Source organism: Pteropus medius, unplaced genomic scaffold (assembly GCF_902729225.1).
Source record: "Pteropus medius unplaced genomic scaffold, Ma_sr-lr_union100, whole genome shotgun sequence".
In the NCBI taxonomy this organism is placed as follows: Eukaryota; Metazoa; Chordata; class Mammalia; order Chiroptera; family Pteropodidae; genus Pteropus; species Pteropus medius.
Window position 1 is genome coordinate 74,894 of NW_024344726.1, and position 22,787 is coordinate 97,680.

Below are 22,787 nucleotides of genomic sequence, written 5' to 3' on the forward strand. Positions count from 1 at the left end.
TTTAAAAACTTTAATAAGATTATCCATCTATTCCTTGTCTAAAATGCTATGAGAGATCAATTTGTTCAACTTATACATTGCCATCTATTCAAATGCAAATACTAAAAGAGAGGGAAAATCGAACTAAACTGCTGTTTTTCTTCACAGCACAGTGTCAAGTAATTCATCTGACTGTTCCTATAGGATTCATTCTCCAACAAAACTGAAGTCTCTTTCGTATCGAACATTATAAAGCAAAGCTTCTTACTAATTGTTTACATCTATTTTTTTTTTTTACTCTATTCCAGTGGCCCTAGGAAGTATTTCTGATTACATGAAAGAAATCTTCCTTCATCCTGAAAAAAATAATAGAGACATGGAAACAGAGGCATCTCTAGAGAGAAGGGCGCACAGGCAAGCAGCCTCAGGAGGAGTCAGGTGATGAATGTGCCTTGAGCATACAAAGGAGAGCCCAAAGCATGTGTAGAGGCATGGAGCTGGCTTACTAATAGTCAGTTAGGTGATCGATGTCAGTTGTTGCAAATCTAATGACTCCAGAGCGCAGGATATCCAGCTGCAGGGAGAATTTTTTTAAAGAAAGAGACTATGTTTTGTTTTTGTTTTTTTTTAAAAGAGACTATAGTATGATCGTGGAACAGACTCTACAACTCTAGTCTGATAGGGAGGTCACACACATACAACTACACAAAAATTCTAACAGTTTTAAATAGATTAGATTGGTTATGTATCCCTAAACATCCCTGCACATATATAGTTTCTATATAGATGTGCATAAGTTTTCTGGAAATTCAGTGAGCAAACTAGGCTGAAATTATAAATAGATGGAAATATGAGAGGTTCCAAATAAGTATGGAAGGAGTAAAGGAAATGTGATTTTCTGGAATGGAGAGATATTATGGGGTGATTCTACAATGATAGCATAGGACCAAGATATGATGGCCTAACAGAGACCGCAGGTGGAAAACTTCAGGGTGCAGCTACAGTGATGAAAGTTTCCTTTGCTACCAAAGACTTGCCTCAGGTGCTGGTGTGTGTGTATGTGTGTGTGCACGCACGCACACATAGGAGTGTACATGTGTGCAAACACACCCCCACTTTGCAATCAGGGTCCACAGATCTTGCTGGATTTTGTAGTAGACAGCCTATCTATTTCAAACTTAACCCTGCGTATCAGTTTCTGTAAGCCCCGTTTCATGTCTTTGTTTCTTAAACTGTAGATAAATGGGTTCAACATTGATGTTAATACAGTGTAGATGATGGTTGCTATTCGGTCCTTGGCAGTGTAGCTGGACAAGGGCTGGAAATAGACGTAGCTAATACTCCCATAAATCAGAGTCACTACAGTGAGATGGGAGCTGCAGGTGGAGAAGGCTTTGCATTTTCCAGCAGCCGAGGGAATGTTGAGGACAGCAATGAAGATCCTTAGGTAAGAGATGATGATGCAGGCAAATGGGGCCATCACGGAGGCCAGCCCTTCTGTCATGGCCACGACTTCATTGACAGAGGTAGAAGAGCAAGCCAACTTTAGAACAGGGTTTACGTCACAAAAAAAGTGATGGATAACATTTGATGCACAGAAGGTGAGCCGATTCACCAGGAGGACATGTAGGAGGGAGTGGAGGCAGGAGAAAGCTATGGAGAAGGCCAGTAGCAACATACAGCGTCTGGGGTTCATAACAGTGACATAGTGGAAAGGGTTACAAATGGCTACATAGCGGTCGATGGCCATAGCTGCCAGGATATAACTGTCCACATTTCCAAAGACCAGGAAGAAATACATCTGTGCCAGACATTCAGCATAGGAAATGGTCTTCGTCTCTGATAAGAAGTTCACTAACATCTTGGGGACTATAACTGTTGTGTAGCAAATATCAGCAAAGGACAAGATGCTCAGGAAGAAATACATGGGGTTTTGGAGTTGAGGATCAAAGCGGATAGCCAAGATGATGAGGAGATTTCCTATCAAGGTGACCAGATACATGATAAGAAAGAGGGCAAAGAGTGGCTTCTGGTCCTCAGGGCGAGATGAGAGTCCCAAGAGTTTGAATTCAGGAAGACTTGTCAGGTTGTACATTTCCGTGGAATTGTATGCACCCACAAGAAAAACTGCATTGTCGAGTAATGGTTCTTATGTCATCTGAGACATGCATCTTTTCATCTTGTTCTTACATTGAGTGGTTATTAATAGATCATTTACTCAAATATTTTTCTTCCTGAATGTGGAAAACTCAGAGTCAAAAATGTATCTTAACTTGTTTTAAAATCTTTGAGATAGAGATCTAGAGAAACACATCAAGAGGAGAGGGGGGTTAGGGGAGAACCACTAGGATGAAGAGCTTGATTTTCCTTTTCTCTTTCTTACTCTGGGCTGATAATCACAAGAACCTCAGATGCAGTCTATGAATCAGGTTCAGGCCAGCTTCTGATTAAGGATTGTCAGTGGCTAACTGACATCTAGGTAATCATAAGATAGCCATCTCATTGAGCCTGTGGTTGATGAATCACCATCTTTTTAAGTCGAGATGCTTCTTTCCACATCATTTACAACGGAAGCAAGCAAGTCATTTAAATCAAAGTGCCTTCAATAGATGACTGGATAAAGAAGATGTGGTACATAATTACGATAGAATATTACTCTGCCATAAGATGAAATACTGTCATTTGTGATAACATGGATAGGTCTTGAGATTATCATGCTAAGTGAAATAAGGCAGACATAAAAAGTTTAGAATCATATATGATTTCACTTATATGTGGGATATAAAAGTGAAAACAACAAACAAGGCAAGACAAACAAAAACTCATAGACACAGACAACAGTTTAGTGGTTACCAGAAGGAAAGTGGAGAGAAGTGTAGACAAGGGTCAAGGGGTCAAATATATGATGATGGAAGGAAATTTGACTGTGGATGGTGGACACACAATCAATATACATATGATGTATTATTGAATCGTACACTTGAAACCTATATAATTTTATCAACCAATTGTCACCCCAATACGTTTAATTTCAAAAAGAAAGAAATTGAATGTAAATAGTTATCGGGGAAAAATATGGAAGAAGAGAAAGTGAGAGAGAGGGAGTGAATTTGTGTGACAAAATTCTCTTCCAAAGTTCCCTGCTCTTTGGCTGATAATTTATGTCCTGAGGGCAGGGAACTGTGACTCACAAGTGAACTGGGATAAAGGACGATTGGACTTCAGAGTACAGATGCAAAAAGTCAACGCTTAGCATGAACATAAGTTAGCTCTCTTATGTAGTGTCCAGTGAGGACTAATTGTGTCTCTGAGATCAGATATCTCCATCTTCTCACCAGGCATTCTCAAAGTTGGTTTCTTACCTGGTGAGGACATTGAGGTCTTGCCTCATGTATTCATTCCACTCCCCTCATTTATACTCCATGGAATAATGAGTCAAAAGGAAGACAAAACTCTGCCAAGTGACAGCATACAGAAAAGATACCTGATGAAAATTTTCTAATGCTTCTGGAATACGAATGTTCCCTTCCTTGGATTCTTTTCTTCCTTCACAAGGTATTGATACATCCCCTGCTTCCCTCATGGGAGTAACTTCTGAGACTATGTCATAAGTCCCTGGTGTTTGGAGGGGAGCGAGTAAGAAAACAAACATCTCTTAACTTAGTGAAGGTTTGTCTCCAAGGATTCAGAGGAATTACAATGTTCTTCCTCCCCAAGTGACCCCGCATTCCTCCCCTTGACCCTCTGGGTATAGTGCAACATCTGCTTAGCCTGGCGTAGATGTTGGAGATGGACAATATTTTTCTATCCCTGGCTCTTCCAGCCTTTCTGAGGGCTTACCTGGAAGATGTCATCCCAAAGTAGCACTGAGGACAGAGTACCAGGCAGGACACCTGGGTCCAGTTTCTCCCTTGAACCTATAAAGCTTCGATCAGTCCTCCCCCTCAGCGCCTCCATTTCTCTGAATGACAACTGCGATGTTGAGTACCCCAACATTGGGTACCTTATGCCCCCCCCACCAAGTTTAGATATATCTGCTAGTTTATGACTAGCAGATATAACAAAAGGAATGTCATAACCTTTGAACAAAACCTTAGGCCAATCCCCAAGTCTGCTGCTCAGATATATAATTACCATCCCTTGCTATTATACAACTAGGGAAAGCCACCAGCTTCGGGTCTTTTATTTTTCTTAATTCACGAAAGCGCACAGAAACCATATATTAGAGTCCCAACACACCCTGCCAAATACATGTTGCCTGTTTCCTGTCTCTTGGTGGTTTCTGATCGGATCTTACAATTAACCCATGTCACTTTCTTATATTTCGCCCTTCATCTGTGTCTCCATTCTCAAATGCAGCCTCTTACAAAAAGCATTTTTTGATGACCTAAAGGAATGAAGTATCTGTCTTCTCTGACCCCCCTACTATATGAATTGATATTAAACGCAAATTTCATTCATTGTCACATTGTTTTTCACTTAAAGGAAGGCAACTAACATTTATGTACTCAGAGATTTATAAGCTTTTTACATGTAAACCACATAACAACCTTATAATATATATACTTACTGTCTCCATTTTGTAGTGACTTAGGAAAATAAAGTAACTGGAAAAACATAACCTGAACCAAAGGCTGTTTGAAGCCAAACCATGTAGTCGAACTACTACCCTAAAAGATCTCTCTGTTTGGTTCGGACAAAGTTAAATTTTTATGTTAAGGAACAGCTTTCAAATGATTGATGGAGCCAAAATTTTGCCTTACTTTTTTCTTTTCTAGATTAAACTTGAAAGCAAAATACTTTTAACATAAGGACTACTTTTCTTTGGAGCAATGATTCAGATCCAGGCCTGATTCCAGACACTATGCTCTATATTTTCTGTGATCCAGCTACCATATTTTATTGATTCAGTGACTCATATTTTTATACGTTTTAACATCCCTTATATTGGGATGTGTGTAAATCTACGGCATGTCACAAATAATCAGCAGCAGTTTTTCTTCAGTGGTACATTAAAATAATGCATCTTACAATCGATGAAATTTTAGACTAAATTAAATACAAGAATTTGGAGTATCTGAAATAGAGAATAGTGGTCAGTTCATCTACATTTGCCCCAGTCAGTCCATAAATATTTGTTATGTATTTACCATGAGCTACAGTCTGTTCACTATGGAAAAGATATATCATTTTCTCCCCGTGACTTACAGACTAGGATCCCATAGCACTTCACACCCAGCATATAGTGTAGAGGTTGCTTAATAAATATTTATGAAATTGACCTATGCATTGACTAAGCTAACTGTTTAAGTAATATATATTTTAAAATGTTAGAAGACAGTATTATTCCCTTAGTTCTTTGACTATAAAGTTATTTCATCTATTTTTTATTTTGTTAATTTCCATCCTGAAATGTCAATACTTATTTTTGATATAGAAGTATATAAAAATGTAAAATATTCATTTTTATCATCCTATTTGTATCAGAGTCTTGCTAGATAACGACCATCATATTATTTTAATTTACACTCATTCTGCTAGTTACTGTTTCTCCTGCGAAGTCTAATCTGATTAAAAGGTGTAATTAGTAGGTTTTAATTCTAAAGAAAATATTTTGTTTTTCTAGAGAAGAAATCAACTACAATGGAGGTAGCAGATTTAACTCTTATCAAAATGATATGCTTTTATTTAATTATTGTTGTCATTGAATAGTTCCAAATACTAAAATATTGCGCCATGCCAAAAAAGTTAACTGAAAATGGATTAAATATTTGAATGTAAAACCTGAAACCACAAAATACGTAGAAGAAAACATAGGCACTAAGCTCCTTGACATCGATTTAGTGATGTTTTTATGATTTGACTCCAATGGCAAGAGAAGCAAAACAAAAATAAACAAATGAGACAACATCAAAGTAAACGTCTTCTGCACAGCGAAGAAAACCATCGACAAAATGAAAAGGCATCCTAACCAATCGGAAAAGATATTTGCAAGTTATACATCTGGTAAGGGGGTAACATGCAAAAAATATGAAGAACTCATACATTTCAACAACAACAACAAAACTTGAACAATCTGATTAAGAAACGGGCAGAGGATCTGAACAGACATTTTCCCAAAGAAGTCAAACAGTTGGCCAATACACACATGAAAAGATGATGAACATCACGAATTATTAGGGAAATGCAAATCAAAACCATAAGGCGATATCAACCGACACCCGTTAGAATGATTATTATCAAAAAGACAAGAAATAACAAGTCCTGGTGTGGATGTGAAAGAAAGAAAACCCTCGTACACTGTTGGTGGGATTGTAAATTGGTGCAGCCACTATGGAAAACAGTAAGAAGACTCCTCAAAAAATTAAGAATAGAGCTACCAAGTGATTCAACTATTTCACTTCTAGGTACTTATCTGAAGAATGTGAAACACTAATTCAAAAAGATATGCATTCTTATGTTCATAGCAGCATTGTTTACAATAGCTAAGATTTGGAATCAACCTAAGTGTCCACTGATGGATGAATGGACAAAGAGATATGGTACATGTACATAATGGAATACTACTCAGCCGTATAAAGATGAAACCTTGCCATTCACAGTAACATGGATGGACCTTAAGGGTATTGTGCTAAATGAAATAAGTCAAATAGAGAAGATGAATGCCATATGATTTCACTCATATGTGGAATATAAAAATCCTGACAAATTAAAAAAATAGCAACTCATAGATACAGACAACAGATTGGTGGTTACCAGAGGGGAGGGGCTTTGGGGGAGGGTGAAATGGGGAAAGTGGGTCAATTGTAGTGGAAACTAGACCTTCTGTGGTGACACATTGTGGTTGTAGACCTACAACTACATAACCATAATACTGTACACCCGAAACTTATATAATGTTATAAACCAATGTATCCTCAATTTAAAAACAAAGTGAAAGACTGGAAAAAGATATTCAATGAAAATAGTAACCAAAAGATAGCAGAGGTGGCTATGCTAATATCAGATAAAACATACTTTAAGTAAAAAAATTGTTACAAGAAATAAAGACATTATAGATTAATAAAAGGGTAAATGTCTCAAAAAGATATAAACACTGGGACAAAACTCTTATCTGTGAGGGTCCTAAAGGAAGAATGGGAAAAAAGTGCACAAAAATTCTTCATGATTGCAATTTGATCAGCCATATGAAGACAAAATAAAATATCAAAGGGAAAATATGGAAACATACTAATCTAAGGCTCCTCTTTGAGAATGAAAAAAAATAACATCAGAAAATTTTCCTGTAAGGTGATAATCAGCTTTAATCAAAGGGAGATTATGGAGCTTATCATTTTAACCCAAAAGAACTTTTTTTCAGACATTGGTCTGTAAAATATCTTAGCCTATGATTAAAAAAACAACAACAAAAGAACGAAACAAAGGTCTTTTGCTAGCCATGTAATCATACTGTAATGAAGGTCTCAATGTAAATTAAACTTAAATAAGCTTGTCATAAAGGCAGGCTTACTTTGTTGCATTTTCCTTCCAGTTAATGTTAGTAGTAAGACACTCTTGATCTCAAATTGTTTTTATGTCACCTAAAGTGAAAATTGGTTTTAAATAATTATAAAAAGCCGTAAAACACGGCTAGAAAGGCGATGATTGTAAAGTGCATTTTTTGTTCATTGTTGATTGTGTAACTAAACTCAAGATGAAGTCTTTACTTTTCTGGGTCTTTTTTTTCTCCAAAAACTGTAAATGAGGCTTTGTAATTTCATTAATTAGGTTTATAAACATAAATCAGCCTCCGCAATGTGCTACGGTCTTTGCTGCCTGATATCACAGCGTGAGCTTGAGTCCGTGCCTCCCCTTCCTTCATGGCTGAGCACTATGTCTGCTCCGTATCATGTGTGTTCCCAGGATAAAAGCACCACATACGTTTGTGGGAGTACATTGTATTATTTTTAAAAAAACTTTAGTAATAGCTCCATCCCCAGGTTAGAGACGTTTAGTTAGCCCAGTAAGGAGATAGGAGACTGGATTAGCTAATTGATTGTGAAAACAAAGGAAATAAGGAGAAAATAATACATTAATCCCATGCACATTTACTCTTGGTAAACAAGAGTGCCGTGTTGGAGAATGATAGGCAAGATAGGGCATTTCGGTTGGGGCAGGAGTTTGAGTTAATGAGAGAAGGATGGTTACTTACTGGCCATTCATCCAGCCAGCCACTCATTCTGGAGCGCTTGCTCTCTGCCAGGCACTGTGTTAGGTCATTGGATACAGGGGTGAATTCATCACAGCCCCTTCCCCTCAGGAGCACACAGTCAGATGGGAGGATTGGGCTACAAGCAGTGCATCCTACCAACGTCTGAAAAACTTGAATTCACTTTGACGGTAATGCCTACAATGATTGTAGCAGTAGCATTGGAAGCAGCAACAACAGTAATTATCTTTTGAGCCTTTACTACATGCCAGGCCCTACACTCAGCACTTCGTGTATAGTGTTCTCATCCTTACAGGCTCGTTGTCACGCATCATGCACTTGACCTTAATGCTTTACATTCTCTAGTCTTCTTACTCCGTGGCTTCTCAAGAGCTAGAGTCTCCCCAGCCTCCTCCTCCTCCTCCTCTTGGCTATTTACCTGACCACCATACTGGGGAATGTGACTCTGATGCTGCTCATCTCCTGGCACTCCTGGCTCTACTCCTCTGTGTACTTGCTGCTCTGCGATCTCTCCATGATAGACACAGGGATGTCTCCAGTCGCTCTGCCCAAGCTGCTGGCTCATATGATCTCTACTCACTCAGCCATTCCTGCTGCCCGCTGCTTGGCCCAGTTCTTTTTCTTTGATGAATTTGGAGTTACAGATACACTTCTTATATCTGTTATGGCTCTGGATCTCTCCATGGCCTCTTTGACCCTCTGCACTACCAGTCAGTGATGAATTGCCAACTCCGTGCCCACCTTCAGGCCGTGAGCTGCGCAGCGTCCATAATGCACACTGTGTTTTGCTCCTCTTGCCTCTTTACTCATCTGGAGTAAAGGGTGACGTTAACCTTCCCCACTTCTTCGTGACCACTGGCTACTTCATGAGCTTCTTGCTCTGACATACATTCCAATGAGCCAGCTGTATTCTTGGAGGATGGCTTCCTCCTGCTAAGCCACCGTGCCTCCATTGTACTATCCTGTGTCCATACTGGGGCCATTATCCTACGTTTGCCTTCAGCTGCTGGTCACTGCTGTGTGGTCTCTACCCGTGGATCCCGCCTCACCGTGGTCGGCTTCCTCTGTGGTGCCATCACCTGTGTCTACTTTCAGCCTCCTTCCCAGACCTCTCAAGGTCAGGGCATTGTGGCTACCGTGAGGCTCATCACCTTGACACCTTTGGCCAGTCTTTTTGTGTACAGCCTCTGCAACGAGGAGGTCAAGAGTGCAGCCTGCTGTCCGCTTGGATGGGGGAGGGTGGACTCCTGATTAGCCTGCTCAAGAACCGTATTGGTTAGGTGAGGGGAGAAGCGGGCAGATTTGAGCATGGATGGCTTTGGAGAGATGACAGGGAGGGATGGCCAGGACAACTTATGGAAGTCTAGATTTGGCTCTTGTTGATGCTGTGTTCTGACAGAGCTGTGAACATTCCACATTCATGCCACACGTGCTCAGGGCTTCCTCAGCAGCATGTCTCTGGGACCCCGCTCTCAGGCCATTTATCTTCGGTTATCAAAGTGGATATGTCAGTCACCAGGCTTGGGTTGTTCAATTCCAGAGTTTTGAAAAAAATATGAAAATGTTAGTGTGAAAATCTGAACTAAAGCAGAGGCAGTGAAGTTAATTACAGTCACATTTAATTTGGTGTGCTTGCGTGTGGGAAGTGTGTTGGTGTATATCAGAAAGTCAGTGGAAGAGAATAGTTTAGAGAAAGGAGTTTGGCAATTTCATACCTGTTCCATTCAGTGAGTAAATATATGCCCCGAAGTGAGTATGAAATGGGGACCATGATTCTGCTATTCCATACGGTAGCCCTAGTTTCCATGGACCTCTCATAGTGTGTGCATCTTATTCTGAAGGGTGTGATTGAGATATAATTGACATAATATTGTATAAGTTTAAGTTGTACAATATTTTGATTTGATACATTTATATACTGCAATATGGTTACCACTTAATTGTTAACTAATACCTCTGTCCCATCATGTATTATCATTATTCTTATATGGTGGGAAAAATTAAGATCTAGTCTTTTAGCAAGTTTGAAATCGATAATACAGTGTTGTTGTCTATGATTACTACGCTGTGCATTAGATCTCTAGGACTGACTTATCTACTAGGTGCAGTTTTGTACCCTTAAACCATTTTCCCAATTCCTCCAACCCCCAGGCCCTGGTAACCACCATTCTACTTTGTTTTTGTGTTCAGCTTTTTAAGATTCCATGTATATGTGATATCATATAGTATTTGTCTTTCTCTGTCTGACTTATTTCACTTAGCATAGTGCCCTCGAGGTCTACCCATGTTGTCACAAATGGAAGGGTTTCCTTCTTTCTCATGGCTGAAAAATATTCCATTGAATTTTACCATCCCATTTTGTTTTGCTGTGCGGAAACTTCTTAGTTTGGTGTAGTCCCACTTGATAGCGTATTTTTGGTGTCATGTCCGGAAATTTGCTGACTAGACCAATATCAAAGAGCTTTTCCCTTCTGTTATCTTTTAGGAGTTTTATAGTATCAGGTCTATGTTTACGTTTTAATCCATTTCAAGCTAATTTTTGTATAGGGTATAAGATAAGGGTTCAATTCCATTTTTCTATATGTGGTTATCCAATTTTCCTAGCACCATTTGTTGAAGAAACTATTCTTTCCCCACTGGGTATTCTTTATTCTCTTGTCAGAGATCAGTTGACAAAGATGAATGGGTTTATTTCTGAACTCTCAGTTATATTCCATTGATCTATATGTCTATCCTTTTGCAAGTACTACATTCTTTGGATTGCTGTAGCTTTGTAATAAGTTTGGAAATGTGGGCACATGAGTCCTTCAACATTTCTATTTTCTCCCCAAGATTGTTTTGGGTACTCATAGTCCCTTGCAGTTCCATATGAATGTTAGGATTGCTTTTTCCATTTCTTTAAAATAGTCCATTGGGGTTTTGATAGCAATTGCATTGAATCTGTAGATCAATTTGTGGAGACTTGTCATTTTAACAGTATGAAGTTTTCCAATCCATTACTTGGGGTATATTTCCATTCATCTAAGTATTCTTTGATTTATTGCAGCTATGTTTTATAGTTTTCAGCGTATACAAGTCTTCCACTTCTTTAAATCTATTCTACAATATTTAATTACTTTTGATGTTATTGTAAATGAAATTATTTTCTTAATTCCCTTGCAGATTATTCATGGCTGATATATATAAATGCAACTTGTTTATCTTGTTGATCTTGTGTTCTGCAACTTTGTTGAGACTTATTAGCTTTATTCATTTATTAGCTCTAACAGTTTATTTGTGGAAGACATTGTGAAATTTTCTTATCTAGATTTGTCTGATTTTATCACTGGATTGTACTTTAACACATTCCTTTGTACTTTGCATTTTCTATAAGTTCGAAGTTGAATGTAGAAGCTCGATCAGATTCATGTTTGACTACTGGAAAGGGGAGACTGCTTCACAGGTGGTGGTGTGTTCTTCCATATGTGGGAGACGTAATGTCTGGGTATGTTATTTTTTGGTGCTGTTAGCAGCTGTTGCTATTCAATGTCTAGATCTGTTCATTAGAGCAGTAATTAAAGCAGAGGTGTACATGTATGGACAGGGGTAAGGAGTCAGGGAGAGGGAGAAAAACCTTAGGCATCCAGGACTGTATGCTTAGAGTGAGACTGGTTGAGATGAATCACATACAACCATTTTCAGTCCCCTTATCTCCTACCTCAAATCCTGGAGTGGAAGGGCATTCGACAATGACATTAACCTGTACCCAGTTGGGGAAGAAGTCACTTTTCCAAAGTGAATAGGGCTGTTAAAAAGTCAAATAAATCCTCTGTAAACAAAGAATAAATATATTACTTTTTTTTTTTTAAGAAACTGATTACATTTTGATGGATTAGAATCTCTTTCTGTTTCCACTGAATTTTGATCATATTTCCAATTAGTAGTTTGGTTTTCAAGCATGTGACTGAATTTCTTCTGGGCAGGTCAGTGGTGGAAAATACTGATATGTATTCAATTGATGATCATTTTCACAACATATAGTCTATATCAATAAGCCATATGTCATTAGTACTGTATTTTTAAACGAGACCAAAAATCTCTCCACTTTGCATATAATCTCAGATTTTTCAACGTGGTACCCTGCCTCCTGTTGTGTCTTCGATACTCAAAGATTGTTTAAATCAAGTATTCTGAGATGATAGTTATCAAATAGATAAGCAAAATGGCTGGATGGAATCCAGCAAAAGGATACAACTGGGTGAGGGCAGGGAATGAGAAAGTCATAGGAGAGCAGAGTGGAAACAACAGACTTGTCCTCCTGCTGTCTCATAAAACCTCGTGCTTTGCAGCTACTTCAGCTGAATTAAGATATTTGGATTAATACAGAAAAGATAGGTTAGGAAAGGTGGTTTCTTGATATGATAAAATGGGAATCAATTTCCCCTTGGGGTTTCTCCTTGCCCCACTGTTGACATTATGCAAGGCTATGGCATTTCCCCAAAGGGCAGACTTTCCCTACAGAAACAATTGTTTTCAGAAGCTTTATGGGTTTTGCCTCAGTGAGATCTAAGCATAAGGAAAGAGAGGGAGCGAAGTACTAAGCCACAGTCCCAGTTTATAAAGAAAGAAAGAAGGGCTCAGCCCATTCTAATTAATATTTTATCTGAGCACAGTCGGAAGTCTGTGAGGTTAGCAGAGCCCCAGAGTGAGCACATGTAAGTGAGGCTGTTTCCTTGGGGTGAGGTGCTCTATGGAAGGCTTTTATGGAAAATAAAGAAAACAAAAGCCCTACTTTTATGAGAATGTGCAAAGAGCTCTACCCAGACTTTCTAACTTATGTGTAGGATGTTAGATATACAGAAGGCAAGAATAAGATTACACTCTGCCATAATAGTAAGTAGGAAGGGAATAGAAAATAAATTATATTCTTCTTGTAGAAAATAGTGTGACGTTTGTACCAAGAAGATCAATAAATAGAAGAAGGTACAAATATTATCATCAAAGGAAGCAATGGGATGGAGAAATAGTCAATAATAACATGGGAAGATAGGTTTTTGAGTGAAAATATGAAGGTTTAGATGGAGATTATAGTCATGCAATCAGGGAGGATACAGAGAGATATTCCATAGTTTCCTGGTACAAGAAATTTGTGACAGAGAATTTTGTGAGAATTTCGAAGATATATTCTTGAGACAGAGAAAAAGAGATTTTGATTTATACATCTCAGATTCTACATTTGTGATTCATCAACACAGGGAACAGACTAGAAGAAGAATTTAGACCAAGAAGACATTAACTGAGCATATTCCTAACATTCAAGTGTTGATAAAACAGTGAAGACTCATATGTCCCTTGGTGCTTTCATCAATGAAGACAAGAGTAAGTAGAATCAGGGCTTGTTTTTCCAGCTGTCTCCCTTCTCCATGATTCTAGATGTCCCTGAAGCACCAGGTGGGAACTAGGAAACCTGAGATGCTTTTTGGTCTCATTCCAGGGCATCTCTTTTTGCTTTGTTCCCCCAGATTTCAGTTGAGGTTACTGCCTCGAGGTGTTCAAATGCTTCTTCATATTTCTTCTAAGCAAATTGCTCCTTACTCTGGCATCAGCATCCTTGATCCCTCAAACATTGGACTCCAATGGGAATAATGTTGAAATGTTGGAAAATAGAAGCGATAAAGAGATGAGTGAGTCTTGAAGAAGTCCGTCAATAAGAGCACTAGCACTGTTTATTATTCTTATTGCATATATAAAATACAGTTTTTCTGTACTTGGAAAAAATGGACTCTCTACGTTAATACATTCTTATTCTCATAATGGATAAATCTACACTCTCTGCTACTTTTTTCCCCTTGGAGACCATTTCCTCTCCCTTTCTCATGAAGGGTCTTATTCCATCTCTCTTCCTTCTCATCTCTTCTTCCTTTTCACCTTCATCTATACCTCCATATAGACACCTTTATGTGGCCAGTACCTTGAATGAGTAATGGGATCACAGGAATATATAGTTTGAGCTATATCCACTGACACAGAGAAGGATACAGGAAGAAATAAACACAAAAGAACAGACATTGGAAAAAGTAAGTTTTCTTTATCTTCTAAGCTCCTGGTTTATGCATGTATTTCTTTTTTCTTTCTTTCTTTCTTTCTTTTTTTTTAGAGTAAAGAAAGCACCAAGTGGAATGTCCTTAAAATAGTTTTGATTCTTTATCTCAATGTTAGGAATATTCTCCTTTAGTGAGGTGGAACACTGGACTCATCAAAGAATAAATGCAACCAGAGCACATCATTAGGTTCTGCAGTGACAAATATATTTACATAATTTTACTAGCGTAAATGTTGTCTACAGATTCTCAGCTTTTACCTGGACAACTTAACTATGGTTACAACTCATAATTTATATGTTTTTAATCCTGACAATAAACAAATCAAGATATAGCTTTCCAGTTTGGGAGGATGCAGAGGTGAAGAAGATAAATGGAGTCTGAATTTGATGGAATAAGAAATATAGATTTCTTATAAATAAGTACACCATTTAATAGCAGAAAAGAAACTAATTGGATAACTAAAACAATCATCAGAAATTGGGGAAAGGAGGAGAAGAGAGTGAGGATAATGTAAACAAGATAAAACTTTATATTTTATAGTAGAGAGCTGAAAGACATCTTAAATTGATAAAACTGATACACAGATGTATAAGTAAGTAGCATATTATTTAGAGGCATAGAAGTATGAACCATGAGAAGAGTTAAAACTTAACATTGAGGTGGGCAATCTCAGGGTAGGAGACCTCTGCTTTTTGTTATATGTCCTCTTATACTCTACTATTTTAAAATTATTTTTCTCATATTCATGACGAAATATAGTGTTTTGTAAAAATATAGCAGCCTCAAAGAGTTACCTCTTCGGCATACCATGTAGATCTGCCTATAGTGAAAACTCGAGCTGAAAAGACATGAGAATCTCATCCACTAGCAGGTTTTATTATTCACTGAAAATGAATCACTAATAAAATCAGTGATTACACTAATCACTTCTACTCTCATCTCAGGTAAATTCAGTTGACTTAATGGAACAGAACTCCCCTGCCAAAAGATCAGTGGCTTCTGGACATACAAAATTAGGACCAGATCTTCACCCCGGTGCCCCATCAAAGATTTAGAGACTCGGACATCTGGCTGGAGCCTTGACATCTTTCCCTTCCCTTTCCAGCTCTGAAAACCAGCAAAGAATGGTGCTTAAGTCCAACAAAACTATACAGGGTTAAGTTCAAATTTTGTCACTCAGGTCATATAAGACCTTCAACAGAGTAGTCTCTTTGCTGTGGTTTTTCATCTGTAATATGGGACTGCAAGTACTTTAGTTTCTACCATGTGGGATTGTTGTGAGGATCAAAAGCCTGATATTACTATGCTCTTCAGTGCAAGCACCAAAGTGGTACCATGCATAGAGATGCAAGCCTTGTTATACAGTGAATTTCATTAAAGCAGGGACCGTATGTGATTTATCCAGCTGTCCTTAGTGTCTATCAAATTGAAAGATTATGTGTGATCCATAAGTGAACCCGGAATAAACTAAAGAGTGAGTGGATGGATAGAAAGATAATGGCAAGGGAAATAAGTTAAAGAGGGAAAAAAAGACTTTTGGAAACTAGGGGCATCCTTGAAAGAAAAGATGTTTCTTAAAAGTTATCTCAGAGTAAATTTCAGCATTATTTGATCTTAACACTTGCTCTTTGCGGGTGATGTGGTTTGTCTTATGGCCACTAGAAACAGGACAGAAGTAACTGAATTTGTCTTATTGGGCCTGTCCAGCTGGCCAGAGATACAGCCAGTTATTTTTGGAATTGTCCTTGCCATGTACCTAGTGGCAGTTTTAGGCAATGCCCTATTAGTAATTGTTGCCCTCTCAGACCCCAGGCTTCAGACACCCATGTATTTCCTGCTCAGCCAGCTTTCTTTTATTGACATATTTCTCACCACCATCACGGTTCCACAGATGCTGGTCCACACACTGTCTGTGAATAAAACCATCTCCTTTAACCACTGCATGATCCAGCTTTTCTTTTTTATGGCTGTGGGCAGCATGGAAGGCCACTTGTTGGCTGCCATGGCCTATGACCGCTATGTTGCCATCTGTGACCCCTTAAGATACTCTACCATCATCAGCCGTCACTTCTGTCTGCGCATAACCTTGACCTCATGGGTGGTTGTCAGCCTCAACAGCCTCCTTTATAGTGTGTTGGTCACCCGTTTAACCTTCTGTGGCAACCAGGTCACCCACTTCTTCTGTGACATCACACCCCTACTGAAGCTCTCCTGCACCCGACCGGTGGTCAATGAAATGCTGATATTCACTGAGGGTGTCGCCGTGGTGGTCAGCCCTTTCTTCTTCATTTTGGGTTCCTATGCCCGCATTGGCGTTGCCATCGCCCGCATGCACTCAGTCGCTGCCCTGCACAGAGCTCTGTCCACTTGCAGCTCCCACATCCTGGTTGTGCTGCTCTTATACGGCTCTGTGATCCACATGTACCTGCGGCCCTCCTCCAGCTATGACCTGAACCAGGACCGCCAGGTTGCCATCTTTTACACAGTAGTCACCCCCATGCTAAACCCACTGATCTACAGCCTGAGGAACCAGGAGGTCAAAGGAGCTCTCCGAAGGCTTTCCAGGAAACTCTGCATCTCAGGCAGCTTCCAGCCTGGCTCCCAGGCCAACCGGGAATGGCAGCACGCCTCCTGAGACCACGGAGTTAAGATATAACTTGAAAATGCCTAGTAACTGGTGTGGTTCACCTTCTTATTCATACTCCTAGTAACTGGTGTGGTTCACATTCTTATTCATGTTGGCTTTCTAGGTTGGATTTGGGGAAAAGAGAGTTCTGGAATAAATAGTTCTGGTCCTTATCGACTGATCTAGAATCTCATCACATTGGAAATGAAAAGATATTTTTAAATTACCAACCCTGAACCTTTCTTCTTTCAAATCTAATCTGAGGCAGAGAGGATTATTAAGCCAAATTCTTGGCCTGCAGAGCTTTGATTATTTCAGTGATGGGGTGACATGTAGTATTTTCCGTAGAGAAGTCAAAGTGAGTTACAACACTATTATACAGAAGAGTGTCTAAACTCTTAAAATTGTGATATTTTATGGTCTCCCATCATTCTCAAGTGACAATAATAATAAGTAGTTCAATACTTATAGTGACTGAATTATTTCATCTGAACTTTTGTGTCCCTTTATAAAAGACACTGTAGGTCACTGATCATAAAGGCTGGAGGAGAGGGTCTTCACAGTGGCTCTAACACCAGGAGTAGGTAGTCAGTTTTGGGGACATATGGTTCGTAGGGCTGTTAGACATACTGAGAGACTAGACACAATATGTAAGGGAAGAGGAAGAATCAAGGATGGACTATTAAAATGGGTTGAATCATTATTTACTTATACATGGAAGACTCTGTGTAAGTAGGGGGCATGCAGACATGGTGGGAGGGTACGAAATAAATAACTCTGTTTTGGCCATGTTAATTTTGTAAGACCTACCCAAGTGGAGATTTTTCATAGTTAGATACATAATCCTTGAGGTTCATGGAGAGGTCTTGAGATAGATATGTCACAGCAAAATGCAGATGATATTTGAAGCCATGCGGCTGGATAAAATCATTTAGTAAGAATATAGAAAATAGAAGAGAACTGTGAACAGAGCCTTGAGATGTTTGCACATTCCAACATTTAGAAGTCTGGGAGAGGAGATCACAAACACAACTGAGAAGTGGCCATTAGCAAGAAGACAGCATGTACGTTTGATATGACAGAATCCTAGAAAAGAGTATTTCTAGAATACAGGAGTGGTCACTCTCTCAAATGCAGTTGAGGAGTCACTAATGAGAACAGAAAGTTGATTATTAGATTTGGCAAGATATAGATTTTTGGAGACTTTGATAAGGGCAATTAAGTGAAGTGCCGAAGAAAAATTACAATTATAGTCATTTTATGATAAAACTGTAAGAGAGTAAATGGAAGCTGTGATGACAGCCATTTCTCAAGTATTATTTTGAGATGGCAGACAAAAAGTGATGTGTAACTTGAAGACACGAGCCAAAGGAGAATTTCTTGGGGTTCTGCTTTTATTGGGGTCGAGCCTGAGGGCCTTGGGTTTTATAGGTTAACTCTTTATTGGTGGATAATGTAAAATGGAAGAATGGAAAGTTAAGGTGTGGGAAGAGAAAAAAACAAGCGGTCCTAATGGAGATCAACCCATATCTCTAAAACAGAGATCGCTGGGGGGAGGGGGTTAAAATGGCGGGGTGCTGGCTCTTTATCTAGTCAAGTGAATGGCAGTGTGTTTATTTAAATAGTTTCTGAAGTGGATACCTCAGCAATTGATGCTTAAGTTAGTCACTTGCATTACAGAAAGAAAAGCCAACTCTCCAAGCTCACACTACAGTGATTTTTGACGGTTATTCAACTACTCTCTACCTCAGTTATGCATTTGTAAAGAAGAGGGAAAGAGCATCTATAATTTTAGGTTGTAAGAATTTGATGAATACAGTGTACGTAAAGCATTTCTAACTGTGAGCAACTCATGGTAAATACCATATATGTATATTCTATTATTACTATTATTATCATCATCATCATCAATAGCATACAGATGAAGAAATAATGGGAGAAAAGGACAAAGAGCTGTTAGGTAAAGGATTGGATATCTGTATGTACCCAAAGGCTATTGATGAAGTGTTAGAGTAAGGCCAGGAATTAATCTGTCTCGTTCTTTTTATTGACTGCACAGCAGTTCATAGTGTACATGTATTGTATTGGTTGTGATGTTTTTCAAAGTACTGAATAAGAAACCATCTAAAACCTCAGTCCCCTTATAACTACAGACATTTATTTCTCATTCAGAGGTCTGCAAGTTAAAAGAGGCAACAGTGCCTCAGACTCCGGATCAAGTTCAGGTCTCTTCTATGTATTTCTCATTCCGAGGCCCGACCTTAGAGGCCCTAGATATACAAGATGAGCTTTTCTTCTCATGGTAAAATCCAGAGCTCAAGAGAGCAAATCAAACAATCTAAACTCATTAAAAAGCTTTTTATTGGAAGCAGCGTTTGCTATGCTTGTTCACAAACTGCCAGCTGCAGTAAGTCCAAAGTGAATGGGATGGAGATGTATATTCTGCCCTCGGTGAAGCCATGGCAAGTGCAGGAAAGGAAGAATTGTGAACAGATAACACCATCTAACTACCAAACACAATGAACCAAAATTCCGTTGTATATGAAAAGATTATTTCCAGCTTTTCACTGTCGTAAACAAGAGAGTAGTGGACATAACATATATGCGTATTCGTATAAATAACATAAACTCATTTATTATATATATTCATTCACTGAGATAAACTCCTGGAAGAATATCCCCTAAATACAGGTTTTTTGGATAGCATTTCCCAGTTGCTCTTCAAAAATGTTTTATTAATTTACTCTCTTGACCATTCCTTCACCTTAAGAAAGTTCTTTCCGTGGGAGCAAGGGGACTTCTTAGAAGAGGCTACAGTGCTAAGAGGCGAGGCCGGTCGGTGGGTAAACACTGAAGAGGATCGGTAGTGGGACTGCCACTGAAGACAGAGAAAGGAGGGAGGTGCATCAAGGAGGAGAAAGATAAAACAGGAAACAGTGGGGTCCAGAAAAAGAATATTGGGTATGTAAGAGACTTTCTGGCAAATGGAAAGAACCAGAGTTAACTAATCAAAAGTGAGCTTTATTTCCTTGTTATTATAATCTTATAAGTGCCAGGGCCCCCTATATTTTGGAAGAATTCATTACCTTAGTGCAGCCAAAGACTTAGCAAGTATAACTTCTCAAACCTGTTTCAGTGGTGTAAATTTTTGACAAGACTTATGTGTAGGTTACAAGAAACCTTTCTTCTAGTTCATTATACAAAATTACCACAATTTCTGCTCCTTCTCAACTCATTGCCATAACCACTCATATCCTGTAGGAGAAATTTTATCCAGACAGACGGACTAAACTAGTCACACTTGTACCTTCTGCCCCATGTCCTGGGAAGCCCCTCTCACCTTTTGCTTTTAATTCTATACCCATGAAACTGAAGAATTACCATTTTAGTAGACAACTTAGCTCTTGGACCTGTTCTCTACATCCAGCATTGATTGGTCAGCAAATAAATACCCAGTAAAATAGACAAGTTTCGCGAATCAGCTATAGAAAAGATCAGGAACGTGCTGAGACAAAAGGTATTTAAGTTATCCCTAAACAGTGCAGCTAATAAGCTTAAGAAAATGCAAGTTGGAGAGCTGCGATAGTGCTTAATTCTGGAACATCTCTAAGTCCTGACCTTATAGAGTGGACATTTGTCATTATGTCCCGCTTCTCAAATTGAAACGGTTCTCTCATTTCATTTATCTTGGTGGGAGGCAGCACCTCTCTCTATCTTATAGAAAATAAAAGCAGCAGCATTGTTCTCCCAGTTTCCCTGGGAACTCAAGCATGGGTTGGTGACCAAGACTTGGCCAGTCACATGTGCCACGTTATTTTGAATCTAGATGTGTAGGTGCAAAAAAACTAAGAAGCGAGCAGTCCTTTCTGGAGGTGGTCAAACCTGTTTTTCAGGCCTCCAAGCGCTATGCCTGGTGACCTTTCCTGGTAGTGTTGGTGAGGATACAAGTGGCAGTGAACAGAGTTTGGTGACCACAATAGTGACCTCCTCAGACCAATTCTGGGATATGATTTTGACTGTGGTTCTCATCCATTTTATTGAGCCTGGTTGCTTAATCTTCTTGGAAAGTTCATGAGTCCCACATAGACTTTTAATAAACTTATTTCCTCCATGAATCAACCAGAATTGGTTTCTGTTGCCTGCATCTAACTCTGAGAGTTAAAACCCTGGTGTTTAATGGTAGATGCAGAAAATACCCTCTATTATAATCAAAGCCATGCTAGTGTTTTACACTAAGTACATGTGCTTTGGGTTTAAGGGATCTCTCAGGACAATATCCAGTGAGAAAATCCATGATGTGTACTTAATTTAGACATTTCTAGGAAGTTCTGAAGGAAACAGATGTATGAGGGACAAAATGGTTTCCCCAGAATCTTAAAGCTTGGAACTCTCTTTTAGGGTTTTATCTAGAGAAGGAAGTCCATATTCTGCTCATCCATTTCCTGAAAGCTCCCTTGACATCTCCATTCTTCAGGCTGTAAATGAAGGGATTCAGCATGGGGGTCACCACTGTGTACATGACTGTCAGGATGCGACCTTTGGTCACTGAATAGCTGGTGAGGGGCTGGAAGTAGACCCCTGTGAGGGTACCATAGAAGATAGCCACCACCGTGAGGTGAGAGCCACAGGTAGAGAAGGCTCTCCACTTGCCCTTGGCTGAGGGCTTCCTGAGGACCACTGAGATGATGCAGACATAGGAGGCAATGATGAAGATCAGAGCTCCATTGATGACAATGACACCTTCTGTGTGAATCATCAGGGTGTTGAGGTGGGTACTGGAGCAGGAGATTTTCATCAGAGGGTAGAGGTCACAGAAGAAGTGGGGGATCCTGTTATCTGCACAGAAGATCAGTTGGCCCATGAGAAAGGTGTGCAGCAGGGCATGAAGATGGGAGAGGATATGGCACAGAGCCACCATCTGCAAGCACAACATCCTGGTCAGGATCATAGGGTAGCGGAAAGGTTGGCAGATGGCGATGTATCTGTCATAGGCCATTATAGCCAGGAGGAAATTTTCCATGGCTGCAAAGCATATGAAGAAATAAGTCTGAACTAAGCAGCCCATGTAGGAAATGGCCTTCGTAAGAGAGAACATATTCTGCAGCATCTTGGGGACCGTGGTGGAAGTGAAGCAGATGTCCGCCAAGGCCAAGTTACTGAGGAAGATGTACATGGGGGTGTGGAGACGTGGAGTAGAGATAATCAGTGTGATGATGGCAAAGTTGCCGGAAATGTTGATTGCATACATGAGTAGAAAAAGAAGGAAGAGTGGGATCTGCTCTTCTGGGCGTGTAGAAATGCCCAAGAGAATAAAATGGGATACACTGGTCCAGTTGGTATTGTCCATCTGTTGAAATATGAACAAAAAAAGATTACTACTGTTTTTTAATGAGGTGTAATTGACATATAACAATACATTAATATGATTAATACATACAATATGCTGATTTGATATTTGTATACATTGTGACATGGTCACCACAATAAGTCTAGTTAATATCTGTCCCCAAACATAATTTCAATTTTTTTTTCTTGTGATGAGGACTTTGGAGATTTACTCTCTTAGCAACTTACAAACATGCAATATAGTATTATTAACTCTAGTTACTGTACTGTTCATTACATCCCCATCAGTTAATTATTTTAAACTGGTAGTTTATACTTTTGGACCCCCTTTACTCATTTTTCCCACCCCCCATTCTTTACCTTTGGCCATTACCAATCTGTTCTCTGTATCTGAGGGTTTTTTTCCCTTTAGATGCCACATATTAGTGACATCACACAACATTTGTCTTACTCTATCTGACTTATTTCACTTAGCATAATGCCTTCATGGTCCACCCATGTTGTTGCAAATGGCAAGATTTAATTCTTTTTCATGGCTGGTTAG

At 39.2% G+C, this 22,787-nt stretch overlaps 4 protein-coding genes and 1 pseudogene across 4 annotated transcripts in view; 3 read left to right on the plus strand and 2 right to left on the minus strand.

Moving 5' to 3' along the window:
* Nucleotides 1-22,787, plus strand: part of LOC120610957 (olfactory receptor 1J1) — a 149,093-nt gene that overhangs the window by 56,523 nt on the left and 69,783 nt on the right. The window lies entirely within an intron of this gene.
* On the minus strand, nucleotides 1,087-2,164 carry LOC120610958 (olfactory receptor 1L3). The gene has a single exon (XM_039873295.1). The coding sequence runs from the start codon at nucleotides 2,072-2,074 to the stop codon at nucleotides 1,103-1,105; it is 972 nt and encodes a 323-aa protein (XP_039729229.1). The 5' UTR covers nucleotides 2,075-2,164; the 3' UTR covers nucleotides 1,087-1,102.
* LOC120610953 (olfactory receptor 1B1-like) lies at nucleotides 3,827-9,439 on the plus strand (annotated as a pseudogene).
* LOC120610954 (olfactory receptor 1361-like) lies at nucleotides 15,782-16,906 on the plus strand. Its single transcript, XM_039873290.1, has one exon. The coding sequence runs from the start codon at nucleotides 15,923-15,925 to the stop codon at nucleotides 16,904-16,906; it is 984 nt and encodes a 327-aa protein (XP_039729224.1). The 5' UTR covers nucleotides 15,782-15,922.
* On the minus strand, nucleotides 21,244-22,261 carry LOC120610962 (olfactory receptor 1Q1-like). Its single transcript, XM_039873299.1, has one exon. It carries the CDS (start codon nucleotides 22,242-22,244, stop codon nucleotides 21,300-21,302), a length of 945 nt encoding a protein of 314 aa, XP_039729233.1. The 5' UTR covers nucleotides 22,245-22,261; the 3' UTR covers nucleotides 21,244-21,299.